The sequence below is a fragment of the Myxocyprinus asiaticus genome, chromosome 2, assembly GCF_019703515.2.
Source record: "Myxocyprinus asiaticus isolate MX2 ecotype Aquarium Trade chromosome 2, UBuf_Myxa_2, whole genome shotgun sequence".
Taxonomy (NCBI): Eukaryota; Metazoa; Chordata; class Actinopteri; order Cypriniformes; family Catostomidae; genus Myxocyprinus; species Myxocyprinus asiaticus.
Window position 1 is genome coordinate 38,191,535 of NC_059345.1, and position 14,527 is coordinate 38,206,061.

At 38.9% G+C, this 14,527-nt stretch overlaps 1 protein-coding gene across 1 annotated transcript; it reads left to right on the forward strand.

Moving 5' to 3' along the window:
* The first annotated feature begins 682 nt into the window (after positions 1-682).
* Positions 683-13,943, forward strand: LOC127450040 (sal-like protein 1). The gene is made up of 3 exons (XM_051713753.1): positions 683-1,550; positions 8,043-11,434; positions 12,991-13,943. The coding sequence occupies exons 1-3, from the start codon at positions 1,478-1,480 to the stop codon at positions 13,429-13,431; spliced, it is 3,906 nt and encodes a 1,301-aa protein (XP_051569713.1). The 5' UTR covers positions 683-1,477; the 3' UTR covers positions 13,432-13,943.
* The last annotated feature ends 584 nt before the right edge of the window (positions 13,944-14,527 follow it).

Consider the following 14,527-nt stretch of genomic DNA (forward strand, 5'->3'; position numbering starts at 1 on the left):
AAAGAGGAAGAAAAGAAAACAAAAAAGTACAGACGGGTTAGTTCTGATTAATAAATGTATTCTGTCAATAAAATGTGAATATGTGAATATGCTTTTGTGACCTCTTTTTTAATAGGTCAAACCAAATGAATGTTTTATTTTATTTCATTTTCAATCCAAACTTTTCATTCTTGTATATTGAAATCACTCAACTCAGTGTCTCAATATTAAGTCTATTTCTATATTGTTAAAAGAGACGTATAGTTTTACTCCGATTGCATCGATACGAAGAATATTGGTCGTCTCTAAGCACTTTTTTATGCTTTCCATACGTTTTTACTTTTGTGCAACTTCGAACATTTTTAACAGCAAGGATTTATTAGATGTCCACCATCTGCTCAGCGACCGCATTGAAAGAGAACACCTAGCATGAATATGTTTACGAAATTATTCTCATATAGAAGGAATATGTTGCACAGTTGATGAGGTTCACGGTGAAGCACGACCGCTTCCTCAGTCTCTCGGCCGCACAGTGAGAGAGCATAGTAGTGAGAGCGAGAAGGAGAGGTGGGCGCGAAACTGAGAGGGACCGAGCTAGGATAGAACAAAGCAGTGGCCAATAGAATAACAGAGGGGTGGGGCTTGCGATTTCTCACCGTTCTACATGGGCCCTTAAAGTTTGTTTGTTCGCTGAATGCGGCGTGTGATGAAAACGTGTTACTGATCCCGTTCTGCAATAATCAGACGAATCTGATTTGGGACATCTGATACATTATTTGGACTTTCGAGAAGCCGACAGTTGCCATTACGCACGAAACTCATTTAACCGACCTACTTTTTTTTTTTTTTTTTTTTTTTCCACCGTTGCCTTTAGGAACAAACGACTAGTTTAGAAATGGTGCGCTAGCAATCATGCAGGGGCTGAATTATAACAACTTCTATGCCAGTCACAAACGAGGATACGCGATACGCGCCGGAAAGTCAAACCGCGGAAAAGACTTTGATTTCGGAGAGAGTTGGTCTGTTCGGACACTTTTGGTGAATTGCAATTTCTGAGCACCAGTTTGATACTCAGAAAGATCAAACGATACGGTTGGTCTCTTGAACGAGAAATTGACATTCCTGTAGTGGCCAAGTTAAGCTCTAACGTAGCCACCAGATGGTTGCTAAGAAGGGTTAAACTGTATCTTCAGGGAGTTGGAAAATCCAGCCTTTCTTCCACACGGATCAACTCATTGGGTGGGAGCAGCAAGAGAGACAAGAGTCCCCAGCAAATCAGCGGCTAATTGATTAAAGAGACTTCATTTGAATAGAGGGCTGGCAATGTGCCAATCGCCTTTCAGAGGACCCCCTCTACCCCCTCCCTCCCATGATTAATCGCGAGGCATTATTGATAATCATAACAGGACACATGCGCGGTGGATGGGCTCGATTTCCGTAATTTTGAGCAGATTTGATAGTAATTTTTTATTCTTTCGTGGCTGATGCTTGAGCCAGCATGTCGCGGAGGAAACAAGCGAAGCCGCAGCACTTCCAGTCCGACTCGCAGCTGGTCCTAACCAAGCACAATGGTGAGTTCAAGCCCTTATTCCACGCATAAGTTCACTCTGCGATGCTGACCAAAATAATTCTCACTCATGATATATTTATTATTTTTAACCTCAGTGAAAGAATTCGAAAATCGTACCATCCTACATCGGCTACTGAAGCGACCCGTTTTAAGTGCTCTATCTTCTTAGTGCAGTTGAAAAGTTTTAGGTTACTTGTGTTATCATCACCTTTAACGTAGTTACTTGATGGGGTATTTTAAGTCGGTCTCAAGTTGACTCGCATTATAATATGGGCGATTTATTTTATCAGCAAACAGCAACTTCTATGCCAACCTTTTGCCTGTATTTATTGGTAAAAGTTTAAGCTCTCGATTTAGTTTTGTTCTGTCCTGTTTAAATTGCCCACACAAGTGGGGATTCGCATGGTTTCAGCTTTCCCCCCTCCTTTCCTCTTCTTTAGTTGGGATATTACATGTCTAGCTTTCGGTAGCCCCACTATGCAGACTAATAGTCAGCCTGAAACAGCATTAAACAATGAATTATGTGATTCTTTTAGATTAATGCATGCACAGGCATTATATTAAACCATGCTATATCTAAGTGGAACTGTGCCTAGATCATTGCCATAGAAAAGTCTGCCATACAACCTTCCCAAATGCCGAAGGTTAAATTATCGAAACTTAATTTGTAAAAAATGTTATTTGTTCTCGAAGTTCCAACTTTCTGTTAGGTTATGCGCTATCAAACTGACACAGCCTGTAGTCACGGGCGATCGGACAACTTCAAGAAAACACATTATCACATCTAATCGAACTTCTCCGTTATGTCTTTTATAATTGAGACCCTTTTGAGTTATAATCATTTTTGCTGTACTTAAATCTACAATAGGGACGTATCCAAAAACTTTAACCAGTGTGTTATCTAATTTGTCTGCTTTTAAATTAGTTTTAAAATTAGGTTTATGCGCAAGTCCTGACTTATTAGTAGTCCATCACAAGCAGTTTTCGATAACACACTCACACTGTTCCACACCATGACCATACACAGCTTTCAAACAGCGAGTTGTCAACGTTTAAAACCTGCAATCACTAGATATCTTAAGTGTTTGTCGGAGTACCGTGCACAGAAGACTGCAAAATATTATAATATATATATATATATATATATATATATATATATATATATATATATATATATAACTACAAAGAAGCCACTAATTATGAGATTTGTTTCTGTTTTTCTTTCTTTTTTATATGCTCTCATTCTCTCATTTATAATTTTATAAAGCAATTTTATAAGGTCTTCCGTGTTGGAACAGTACTGTTTCTGTAGTGAGGAAGGCACTGACTAATGATTTTGTCATTGACCACTAATTTTGAGCATATAGCATACCTGTTTTACTACTAATAAACTGCATAGCTACATCAAAGGACATCTAATCGAGCTATAAACAACTGAAAGGGCAAAGTTAACGTTTTGATCAGTAAGTGGTTTATTTGGGCTACGCGGTTCACTTAAAAAATAGTTCTGAAAAACTGCCCTATCTCTTGCTTAACTACGTAATTATGTTTTTGAATAGAAATGGACCTTTGCAGACGTAAGGATTTTGTTTCATTTTCAAACTGAGTCCAACTAATTTTCTTCAATTTAACTTTTATAATATTTTGTTAATATTTAAAATAATATATATTTTATTATTATTATTCAGCTCTCAGTTGTATTAATTTTCAATATTCCGTTGTGGAACATGTGAATTTTCTTTTTTGCAGAAGTGACCAACTTCTTCCGTTAATGCAAAAGGTAAATTACGGCGTTTTTTAGTTAAGATAGATATAGAGACATTTAGCACTTGCACACCGTGAGCTGTATTTCAGATCCAGTAGTGGGCATAGTTATTTTTCCCGCTTCTGAGGTTTACCTCAAATTCACCTGTTTCCTTGTGTTCCAAAAAGAATGAATACATCCTCTTTAAAAAAAATAAATAAATAAATAAAATAAAATAAAATAAAATAAATAAATAAAACATTGTTAGCCGCTTTTGACATCAGTTGCTTTAGATGAAAACACGTTTGTTTCAAAGCGTTCTTTAAATCCACAGTGTGTTAATAAATTTTTTAAAAAACAAAATACAGCCTATCTGAGGTATTTGTTGAACGCATTTTTAACTGATTTTCGCGCATCTGTTTTGAGATACGATATTTTAGTGTATCCTGTAAACATTTTAAATTATAGTGGAAATGTGTTGTACAGCTGTCGTATTGAACACGCATTGCTCAATGTCATAAAAAAAATTTAAATAAAAAATAGGCCCAGATATAATATTTGCATAATATTTGTTTCACGGCTTATGTGCGAGAAGGGCATTCTTATGTGAAGTTTATCACTGCTTGAATTTTTGAAACGGAAAAGACAGAAAACAAAGATTTTTTTTTTTTTTCTTTGCTGGGTTTTCCCTTTTACATTTAAAAAAGAAGTAAATGGCAGTGTTTGTCAACCACTGTCAGCTGACCATGCCAAAATTGTTCAACATCTTCATCAAATACAGCTCATTCAATGTAAGAGAAGTGATTGGAATTTTTAAATGTTGTTATTATTATTAATATTAATTCTTAAGCCACTTTGGATACAAGCGTCTGCTAAATCAGTAAATGTAAATATAAAATGTAACCCTAAGTGTGAACCAGGCCTTAAGTACAACCTCCCTTGGTGTCTCTTCTCTTGAGAAAAAAAAAATATATATATATAGCAGAGAGGCTCACTTTCTCCACAGGCCTACCAGCCTATGTGAGGTATTAGAGAAGTATTAAGGAAGCAGTCTGTCCCTGTTGGCCTGTCACTGAGGGTGGGATGTAGAGCTTTTTTAACCTTTGCCAGGCTCCCTCTTTGGGGAGGTGAGAAGAGATCAGGTCGCTGTGTGTTCATGTGTACCATGTCTCTGACCTCCACCATGCTGTGCAACAGGGGCTCTTACTTTTTGTTTGGGTGGTGGGGGGAGGGGGGGGATTGGGATCAATGTGGCTGCTTTCCCCTTTCACCTCAGTAAATTTGCCACTCCCCCACCCAGAGAGATTGTCAGGGAGGTCCCCCCTCCAACACCACATGAGTACACAAAGTGTTGTGCCTTGCAAACAACAGGGGATTTTGTTTCTTGTCATTTTGCCAGTGTTTATACAGTGGAAGTTTTGAAAGTGGCTTTATTGTCCTTGGTTATTTTTTTCTAGTCCCCTCTCACATCCGTCTTTTTTATGAGCATGTCACAAGAATTGAGGATGAGGGCTTGGTGACCAGCAGAGAAGAGTTTCCCAGGCACACCATCTAGTGTTCAGTAGAAGGTTTTCTATGGCTTAAGAGAGAAAGTGAGGGAGGGACGCAGTGGGAAAGCAGGAAAGTTAAGGGCGGGTGAAAGACAGAAAGAGAGCGAAAGACACAAGGAGGTTGTAAGTGATCAGTAACTCGCTCTTCCAGGTCACAACTAGCACGGCGCCTGCAGCTGAGCAAAGTAATGTAGACATTACAAATTACTCTCATTTATGTTTAACTTCTTTTTTTCCAGTCATTCTTTTTACTTTTATACTTACCATATCACCAATCCTGTGTCTCCCTCTTTTCTCTGTTTCTTGATTTCCTTGGGACAAGATCTTTGACCTTGCTCTGTAGCATGCTGATGATAACCCAAAGCCATCACACTGTAAAACTGTTCTCAACACAGCTCTGGCTCACTAATCTACAGCTCAGCACACAGCCGCACAGAGTGCTCAATGGCTTTTACAAACTAGCGTTGATTCTTGCTCTCTATATACTTTAGAGTCACTATATGCACATATGGCTTGTGACCTGCCCATTGAGCTTGGTCAGTTGAGTGTAATAAAGTGCCTGTATATTAATTAATGCTTTTTCTAGTTTGTGTGAAACTAAGAAATGTAGATAAAAAGTTCAGTTGAGCAATCGTTCTCCAGACTGAAAAGCCTTATTTAAAATGTTCAAAAGCAATTTTTTTTGTGGTAAGCAGATGCGTGATTCTTTTTTGTTTGTTTGTTTGTTTGCATGCAAGGTAAAACACAATGTATTTGAATGCTTTATTTAAAGGTCCGTAGGTTATGTCTTTTTGTACTGATTTGACATTAATTTCATAATTCATATGATGACTAAGGCGGTCAAATCTAGAACTGGAAATTGATAGTTAAATTAAAATGTGTTTTGTAAGAAAACAAGGTCTCAATTTTTTGTTGAATCTCTAAAAATATAATGACATTTAATGTATATATTGTTACATTGTGACTAACATTCAAATTGTCCATATTGAAATTGACATTTAGTAAATTTACATTTTTCATACACTTTTATGCCCGGCAGTTTAAGTTATTGTGCTTGTTTTTAGGAAGTAGTCCTTTGAGTTCTTAAAAAAAAAAAAAAAAACGTTTGTGCTCCAGCTCATCCATATGTAATTCTCGAAAGTTAAATTAAATACTGTAAGAGTTGTAAATTTTGTGAAGAGTTGAAGTGACCATGATAATTGCGAATGGTCAACACAAAGTGTGTCTGCAACAAGTTGCACTGAATAAATTCAGTTTGTTGGAAGGGCTTAATTATCATTACATTATTGAATTTGTAGATACGCAAGTAACTGTTAGTGCATATTATAGTTGTTGATATTATTATAATTATCATAAATGGTAGTGTTTGTAGTGTTGTAATGTTTTATTTTTTTATTTTATTTAATTTTTATTTATTTTTTAATTTCCTTATCTTTTTGTTTTTGTTTTATATTTTTATTTAATTGTTTAATGTGTATTTTTTGGTGTTGCAACAGACAGTGTAATGTGATTTATACCTCAGCTTTGCTATAGTCTATCATTGCTTCCCAGCTAATCTTTTCACCTACTATCACACTAAATTAAGTCTCTTTTCCCCCATTTAGCCTTACCTCAATAGCATTTTAATATTAAAACTTTTTCATTAAAAAGTTGACTTTTTCCCGTCTGGGCAACACATCGGTTCTGTGAGACATGGCTTTACTGTCATGGCAACTTTAACGTTATCTGATGTTCCAGCTCAGAGAAACACAGGGGGAAGATAATCCCTGAATTAAACAGGATCTGCTTTAGAGACAGCCGTGATGAGCAGACTGGGCCCTCACCCCTCTCTCCTGCTCTGACACTCCCATGCTGAGGAACAATGGGGAGCCATCCTGTCTCTCCACATGGCTGGGACACACTTCTTGCAGGGGTTTCATTTGCAAATGAATCTCCACACTGATGAAAATGTTGAGAGTGAAGCCTCACAATGAGTGGGATTCATAAAGAATTGCAATTTGTAAATCAACTTGTATGTTAAACAGCATGGTTTCTGATGGACAAATGTGTGTGTGTGTGTGGGGGGGGTTAGGAAACTGGAGAAACTAAGGCCGCAGCCCTAAAAGAAGGGAGGGAGGAGACAGAACAGTTTTTCTCGCTTTCTTTTTCAAATGCTTCTGGCTCAAACCTGTTTTGCTGTATATTTTAAATAGCAATTGCCATGCATTCTTGCATATGATATTATTATTACTGTACAGTACGTTAACACTTAAAAAAAAAAAAATGTAAATTATTTTTCGTTATTTCCCAATTCTTTTGATTCTATTTCTTGTATTGAAACTTCCGCATAACTGAACACCTCTGAAATCTGATTTTTAATTTGTCAGAAATTCCTCTATTGATTGGACCATTATTCATGTTAATCTTTAAGTTAGTGGTGAATGTTTCTAACATTCTTATTGTATTATCTGAAATTCCAAAGAGAAGGGAATTATTTTACCACAGCTCTCTGTATTAAGATAATCATGCAAGTACAGGTTCGTTATTCATGCTTAGTCTGGTGAGTTACCGAGCATTAGCAGAGAGCATAGCAACTTGAATGCCAAAGGCTTACTTGTTCCTGTCAGGTCCTGATTGCAGCCTGACTGGATACAAATTAGTTTAGTGACAGGGATAACCTGTCCAAGATGCATGTAGTTAGTTGAAAATGAGCAAAGTTGACAGCAAATTGAAAGTCTAATAAGTCCTTCAAATGGTTGATTTGTGACTAGTGGACATGTAGACATTAAGGAGTATGAAATATTGGAAATCAATGGCCCTCTATGAAATTTCATTAGGACCCATTGTTCTCAGTTCATAGTATTTTTATGTTTTGATGGATTATCTGAAGAAAATGATTACCTAAGGTGGTAGAATTGATGGGGCTTTGAAACACATCTTCAAAGATCACTTTTAAGCAATATTGTAAAATTGCTATTGATTTTGTTTCATTTCTTATCCTTTTTCATTTTAGCGCTACATTGTGTGGAGGCACTTTTCTATGTGTTATTTGCTATTTGTTCCTTTTTTGATGGTGGTTTTTTGAATGTATGTGGAGGATAAGCATTAAACTGATTAACAGAAGATTAACAACAAAAGAATCTGAACAGATAAAGCTGCTTCTTCAGATACAAAACATCTCTAATCACTAATCCCCCGTCCCCCTTATTTTCCTCTGCAGGGGACACAGAGGCCAATTCAAACGACTCCCCTTGCAAAGACTCGGATGCCCATGTCTGCAGCAGATGTTGTGCTGAGTTCTTTGAACTATCAGATCTTGAAAAACACCAGAAGAATTGCACTAAGAATCAATTAGTTCTAATTGTGAATGAAAATCCAGTGTCTCCTTCCGGAACCTTCTCCCCAGGCTCCTCTCCTCATAATCCTGATGAGCAGGTGAATGATACAACTAATAACACAGATCAAGCAGAGTTAGCTGACCTTTTGGAGCAGAACGAACTTGACAAAGAAGAGGCCATGGACACAGAGATGTCAAGAGTCTCTGCTATGCATAATGATGGATGTGGACGTATGGCGGATGGCAGCCCACTCAGTGGTGCTGGAAGCAGTCATGGAATTCTGGGCAGCACTGGGTCCAATCTGGGGAACTCTTCCATCTCTGCCTCACTACCTCAGCTGGGCAACTTGACCGAGCTGGGCAATTTTTCCATGATCAACAGCAATGTAATCATTGAAAACCTACAGAGCACCAAAGTGGCTGTGGCTCAGTTCTCTCAAGAGACAAGATCAACAGGAGGGAAGAGGGTGGCTGTGCCGGCCCTCATGGAGCAACTCTTGGCCCTGCAGCAGCAGCAGGTCCATCAGCTACAGCTCATTGAGCAGATCCGTCACCAGATTCTTCTGCTAGCCTCCCAATCACCAGAGCTCCAAGTACCACCTAGCTCTTCTCCTTTGACTTTAAGTTCAGGTGCTAGCCCACTAACCACCCTTAGTTCACATTTGTCTCAACAGTTGGCAGCTGCTGCAGGGCTAGCACAAAGCATAGCTAGCCAATCTGCAAGCATTAGCAGTTTGAAACAGATGGCTATTGTTGCGCAGCTACCTCAGAGCAATTCCAGTGTGGGAGAGTCATCTCAAAGCCTTGGAGCACCGGGGGCAGCTACAGTTAATGTCCAACCTTTGGACAAGAGGCCAGGTCTTACAGGAAGCTTGCATCCTCAGTTAGGAAATGCATCACTTGCAAAGTCATCCACACCAGCCTTTGGGATGGGAAGCCTTTTGAATCCTGTGGCTAATACCCTTCTACCTCAGCCCCCACCAGGCAACCCAATGTTTTCAAGTGCACTGCCCAGTGTTGGTACCACAGCTGAGGATCTCAACTCACTTTCTGCACTGGCCCAGCAAAGAAAAGGCAAGCCACCCAATGTCGCTTCATTTGAACCGAAGAGTAGTTCTGAGGATTCATTTTTCAAACATAAGTGCAGGTTTTGTGGCAAGGTTTTTGGTAGTGACAGTGCGTTGCAGATTCACTTACGTTCTCATACAGGTGAGAGGCCATACAAGTGCAACATCTGTGGCAACCGCTTTTCAACCCGTGGTAACTTGAAGGTTCATTTTCAGCGTCATAAAGAGAAGTATCCACACATTCAAATGAACCCATACCCTGTCCCAGAGCATTTAGACAATATCCCAACGAGTACTGGCATTCCCTATGGGATGTCTATGCCTCCTGAGAAGCCAGTTACTAGCTGGCTGGATAGTAAGCCTGTTTTGTCTTCTCTGACATCTTCAGTTGGCATGTTGCTTCCACCAACTATACCAAGTCTGCCTCCATTGATCAAGAAGGAAGAGCATAACTCAATGGCGATAAGCAGTCCTCATTCTGGTAAAAGTGACTCAGGTCCAGCTGACGCCCACACAAAAATTACAGACAGTGTGTCAGAAAAAGGTGAGAGCACAACTCTGCCTACCTCAAATGGAAAAACTGAAGAAATCAACCGGTCCTCCAGTTTAACGACTAATGTAAGTTCTGCAGGAGAGGGCATAATTGAGTACACCACCTCCAACAGCCCTCCAATGGCCACTAACCCATTAATGCCCTTGATGTCAGAGCAGTTTAAAGCTAAGTTTCCTTTTGGAGGTCTCCTTGATCCTCTCCAAGGCTCAGAAACATCCAAACTTCAGCAGCTAGTTGAAAACATTGACAGGAAGGTTACAGACCCCAATGAATGTGTTATCTGCCACCGTGTTCTTAGTTGCCAGAGTGCACTGAAAATGCACTACCGAACCCACACTGGGGAGCGGCCTTTCAAATGTAAAGTGTGTGGTCGCGCCTTCACCACCAAGGGTAACCTGAAAACTCATTACAGTGTCCATCGAGCTATGCCGCCACTGAGGGTCCAGCACTCTTGTCCTATATGCCAGAAAAAGTTCACAAATGCTGTGGTGCTGCAGCAGCACATTCGAATGCACATGGGTGGCCAGATCCCCAACACCCCTCTTCCTGACAGCTACCCAGAATCCATGGGCTCTGATGCTGGATCATTTGATGAGAGAAACTTTGATGATCTTGATAACTTCTCTGATGAAAACATGGAGGGAATTGAGGATGGACCTGACAGCAGCATCCCAGACACACCAAAGTCAGCTGATGCATCTCAAGACAGCCTCTGTTCCTCTCCTACTCCACAGGAGTCATCAGGCATCGAGAGCCATGAGAGGAGTGCTAACCAGGGAGCAGGAGAGGAAGTGCAGTTTGGGCAAGAAAAGCCAATGGATGGAGAAAGACTCACAAATGACTCATCTTCACTAGGAGGTGATATTGAAAGCCAAAGTGCCGGAAGTCCCGCTGTCTCTGAATCTACCTCTTCCATGCAAGCTTCATCGCCATCTAATGGTATAAACCAACAACAAAAATCTCAGACTCTGGAGGATCGGCAGCAGAAGGCATTGTCATTGGAGCACATTAGTGCAGGTCTTATGCATTCTCATGCTACCAGTCCTGGAGCTTTGGATCTTACTTCAATTAATTCATCTAAAGATCCTCTTAGTATGCTTTTCCCCTTCCGTGAGCGAGGCACCTTAAAGAATACAGCATGCGACATCTGTGGAAAGACATTTGCCTGCCAGAGTGCCTTGGATATCCACTACCGAAGCCATACCAAAGAGAGACCATTCATTTGCACAGCATGCAACCGGGGCTTCTCCACCAAGGGGAACTTAAAGCAACATATGCTGACCCACCAGATGCGAGATCTGCCCTCCCAGCTCTTTGAGCCCAACACCAGTCTTTCCTCCAGCCCGACTCCATCGCTTGTCTCAATTGGACCATTGTCCTCCATGATGAAGACTGAGGTCAATGGCTTTCTACATGGTCTTCAACCTGAAGTAAAAGACATGCCTTCGGGACTGGTGACTTCATCTGCTTCCACTTCTCCAGTGCTTTCGGCTGCCCCACCACGGAGGACGCCTAAGCAGCACTACTGTAACACCTGTGGCAAGACATTTTCCTCCTCCAGTGCTCTGCAGATCCATGAGAGGACCCATACTGGAGAAAAGCCCTTTGCTTGCACCATCTGTGGACGAGCTTTCACCACCAAAGGAAATCTCAAGGTAAATATTACTTTTTAAGATGCTAAAATTTTTTCTGCTTTCATGAATCACATGCTTTGGTCATTTTACTTAAATCTGTTAAATGAGATTAACCAAGATCATATTATTTTGTCACTCATGTTTCTTAAAAATAAATAAAAATTAAACTGTATTGGTGATGGAAAATAAGTATAATGCATTATGAGGGGAAATAGATAGAAAGAGCACCTCAGTTTTGCAGAAATAAAGGTGTTTGTGTGCATAAAGGTGTACAGAAATAATGAAGGGGAAGTGGAAAAGTTGAGTCATCTCATTAATATGAATTTTAGGCTGAAACCTGAGCTTTAGATTGGTGGAACACAGCCAGGAATGCTTAACTTAACAGGCTTTAACCACAGTTACCAGCAACCTCCTAGTGGCACGCTCAGTATTTTTCCAGAGTTTATCTCATGAAATATGTGAGTTTTTCTTTTATTGAAAGTATAAAAAAAGCCTAGATTTTAGATGGATATGTTATTGCACCACTTGGCTGTGAAGAATCATAGGAAATCTGACACATTACAGACTTAATAGAAAGGAATGTAGATCGCAAACTACATTTGAAATTTCCTCTCTGAAAAAAAATAAAACAGTAAATAGAGTATACTTATTCAGCAAAGCAAATGTATGAATATTAAAATAAACATTGTCTGAACTCTGACAATCAGAGGAGATTCAATTTTACAATGTATAGGCAATTAAGTTGTTTTGTTAATATGTTAATTGAAATACCAAGTGAAATGTGATGTCCTGCAATAAATTCAGTGCCATTTTTAAACTTAGTGCTGTGGAACAGCTAAAGCATAAAGTATGAAATAATTTGATGCTGAAATATATATCAACAATATACTTATATTCATTTATCCAGTGATTTACAAATGAGGAAAATCACTTATTTAAATCACTCTTTATATCACTTGTGTAAACATATGACAATCAGTTAGTTAAAATCTAACTAATAATAGTCAAGTCTGCTTAATATAATACTGTACATGTTTAATACAGTCAATCTGAGAAAAAAAAAAAAGAGAATAGAATAGAAGAATAGAAATGGGAGGGGGAAATAACAAAATCACTGTGATATAAATTGACAAGGTACAAAACGGACATGAAAATATCCTGCAATGAAATTAATTAAACCTCATATGTTTAATGCCATACAAAGGGTTACAACAATTATACAATGTTCTATTCAACCTGGATGTATTGCATGCTCAAGGGCGAATTGGGGTTGTCTGTCAGATATAATACTGACCAGCACAATGAGAGTGGACAGTGCAATTTTCTCAGGACACACATGTCCACCTCAGGCCCTTTGTTTCATATGCAGACCAGTATCCTCGCTGAGGTCACGTTAAAACTTTTCAGTCTTGATTTAATAATAAGACACATTTTAATACTAATTATTTCACTACTCTTTTACCACTGCATCATATAATTTTGTTTTATTTTGTTTTGTTTGTATATTTCCAAATTTTAAGCATTGTAGATCTGTCAATTCTTAATTTGAACACTCCCTCACCTCTCTCTTTTTGTAGGTGCATATGGGTACCCACATGTGGAACAGTGCTCCTGCTCGGCGTGGTCGCAGACTTTCAGTAGATGGTCCCATGGCTTTCCTGGGTACCAACCATGTAAAGTTCCCTGAGTTCTTCCAAAAGGACCTAACTGGCAGGATTGGCAATGGAGATCCAACCAGCTTCTGGAATCAATATGCTGCTGCATTCTCTAACGGCCTGGCTATGAAGACCAATGAGATTTCTGTGATCCAGAATGGGGGGCTGCCACCTCCATTGTCAGGGAGTGTGGGCAATGGGGGCAGTTCTCCGATCGGAGGCTTGACAGGCAACATGGGAAAGCTACATAACTCTGAGCCCAATCCTGCTTTGGCTGGCCTAGAGAAAATGGCCAACACTGAAAACGGGACTCACTTCCGCTTCACACGTTTCATGGAAGACAAGGAGATTGTGACCAACTAGAGAAGTTTTGTTGTACTCATAAACAAACAAACACAATCTTTAACAGGAACACATGCGCCCCTGTATTTGCGTCAAAGATAAAGGAAAGCAAGAAAAAAAACTGTATCAGCTTTTGCTTGCCATTAAGACTTTATGAAGAGTTTGAAAAGAACATGCTTTTTTGTACAATGTACAACATGTTATAGTTTCACTGAGCTTATTTATTAGTGATTATAACCTTGCTCGAAAACCAAGTGGAAATATTAACAGTTACTTAGTTTTTAATGTTATTTTCTGTTTTATCAGCAGAGTGGATCTGTATGAGTGTTTTAAAGTGTGCTTTTGAAACTTAGCTTTTCTTGGTAGAAGACTTTACCATGGCATTAAATTATTTTCTATCTTAGTATGTGTTAACAAAACTTGATGTTCATGTAACGATTAAGAGCTTAAAAAGTGCAAAGGAAGGCTGTAAATATGTACACTTATCTGTGCTAGATGGTTTACAAGCTGTGTAGTAAAATTTCTCTGAGAAATATCAACATTTCATCAATCCAGGGACACAGTTTAGTCCTTTACTCTGTCTTAAAAGTTAAAAAAGCGAAAGGTTTTCACCTCAGCTGTTTCTTTTAGACCTAGTATTGTTCTATTCTTAACTGTTTTTATTTAGCTTTTTACTATGTTCAGTTTTCACTTATTATTTATGCTTTCAAAATGCAAAGCATAAACCTTTGTTAGATTAGAGAAGGTCGTTAGAGAAGGTCATCAAGTGGTCCACACCTGGGCTATGAAATGGGGGGGGCGATCAAAATGCCTTGTGTGTGATCTTTGATTGAGGTTTAGATTTGCTGGGCTTTCAAATTGCTGCTAAGTAATAGTGTCTTCGTTTGACATCATGCAAATCGTGTGTTGATGCGCCCTATACATATTTTGTCGGATGTGGAGCAACACATTTCTTTACAATTGTACATAGTCTTACTCGAAGACCATCTTGGCCAGGGACAAATGATGATAGTGTTTTATAAATAAATAAATATATACTGTATGTATATATATATATATATATATATATATATATATATATATATATATATATATATATATATATATATACATATAT

Excerpts from the sequence above, each read along its gene's own strand:
- LOC127450040 (XM_051713753.1), top strand. The coding sequence starts at position 1,478 with ATGTCGCGGAGGAAACAAGCGAAGCCGCAGCACTTCCAGTCCGACTCG. Across the intron at positions 1,551-8,042 it reads GGTCCTAACCAAGCACAATG|GGGACACAGAGGCCAATTCA; the intron begins GTGAGTTCAAGC and ends TTTCCTCTGCAG. Across the intron at positions 11,435-12,990 it reads CCACCAAAGGAAATCTCAAG|GTGCATATGGGTACCCACAT; the intron begins GTAAATATTACT and ends CTCTTTTTGTAG.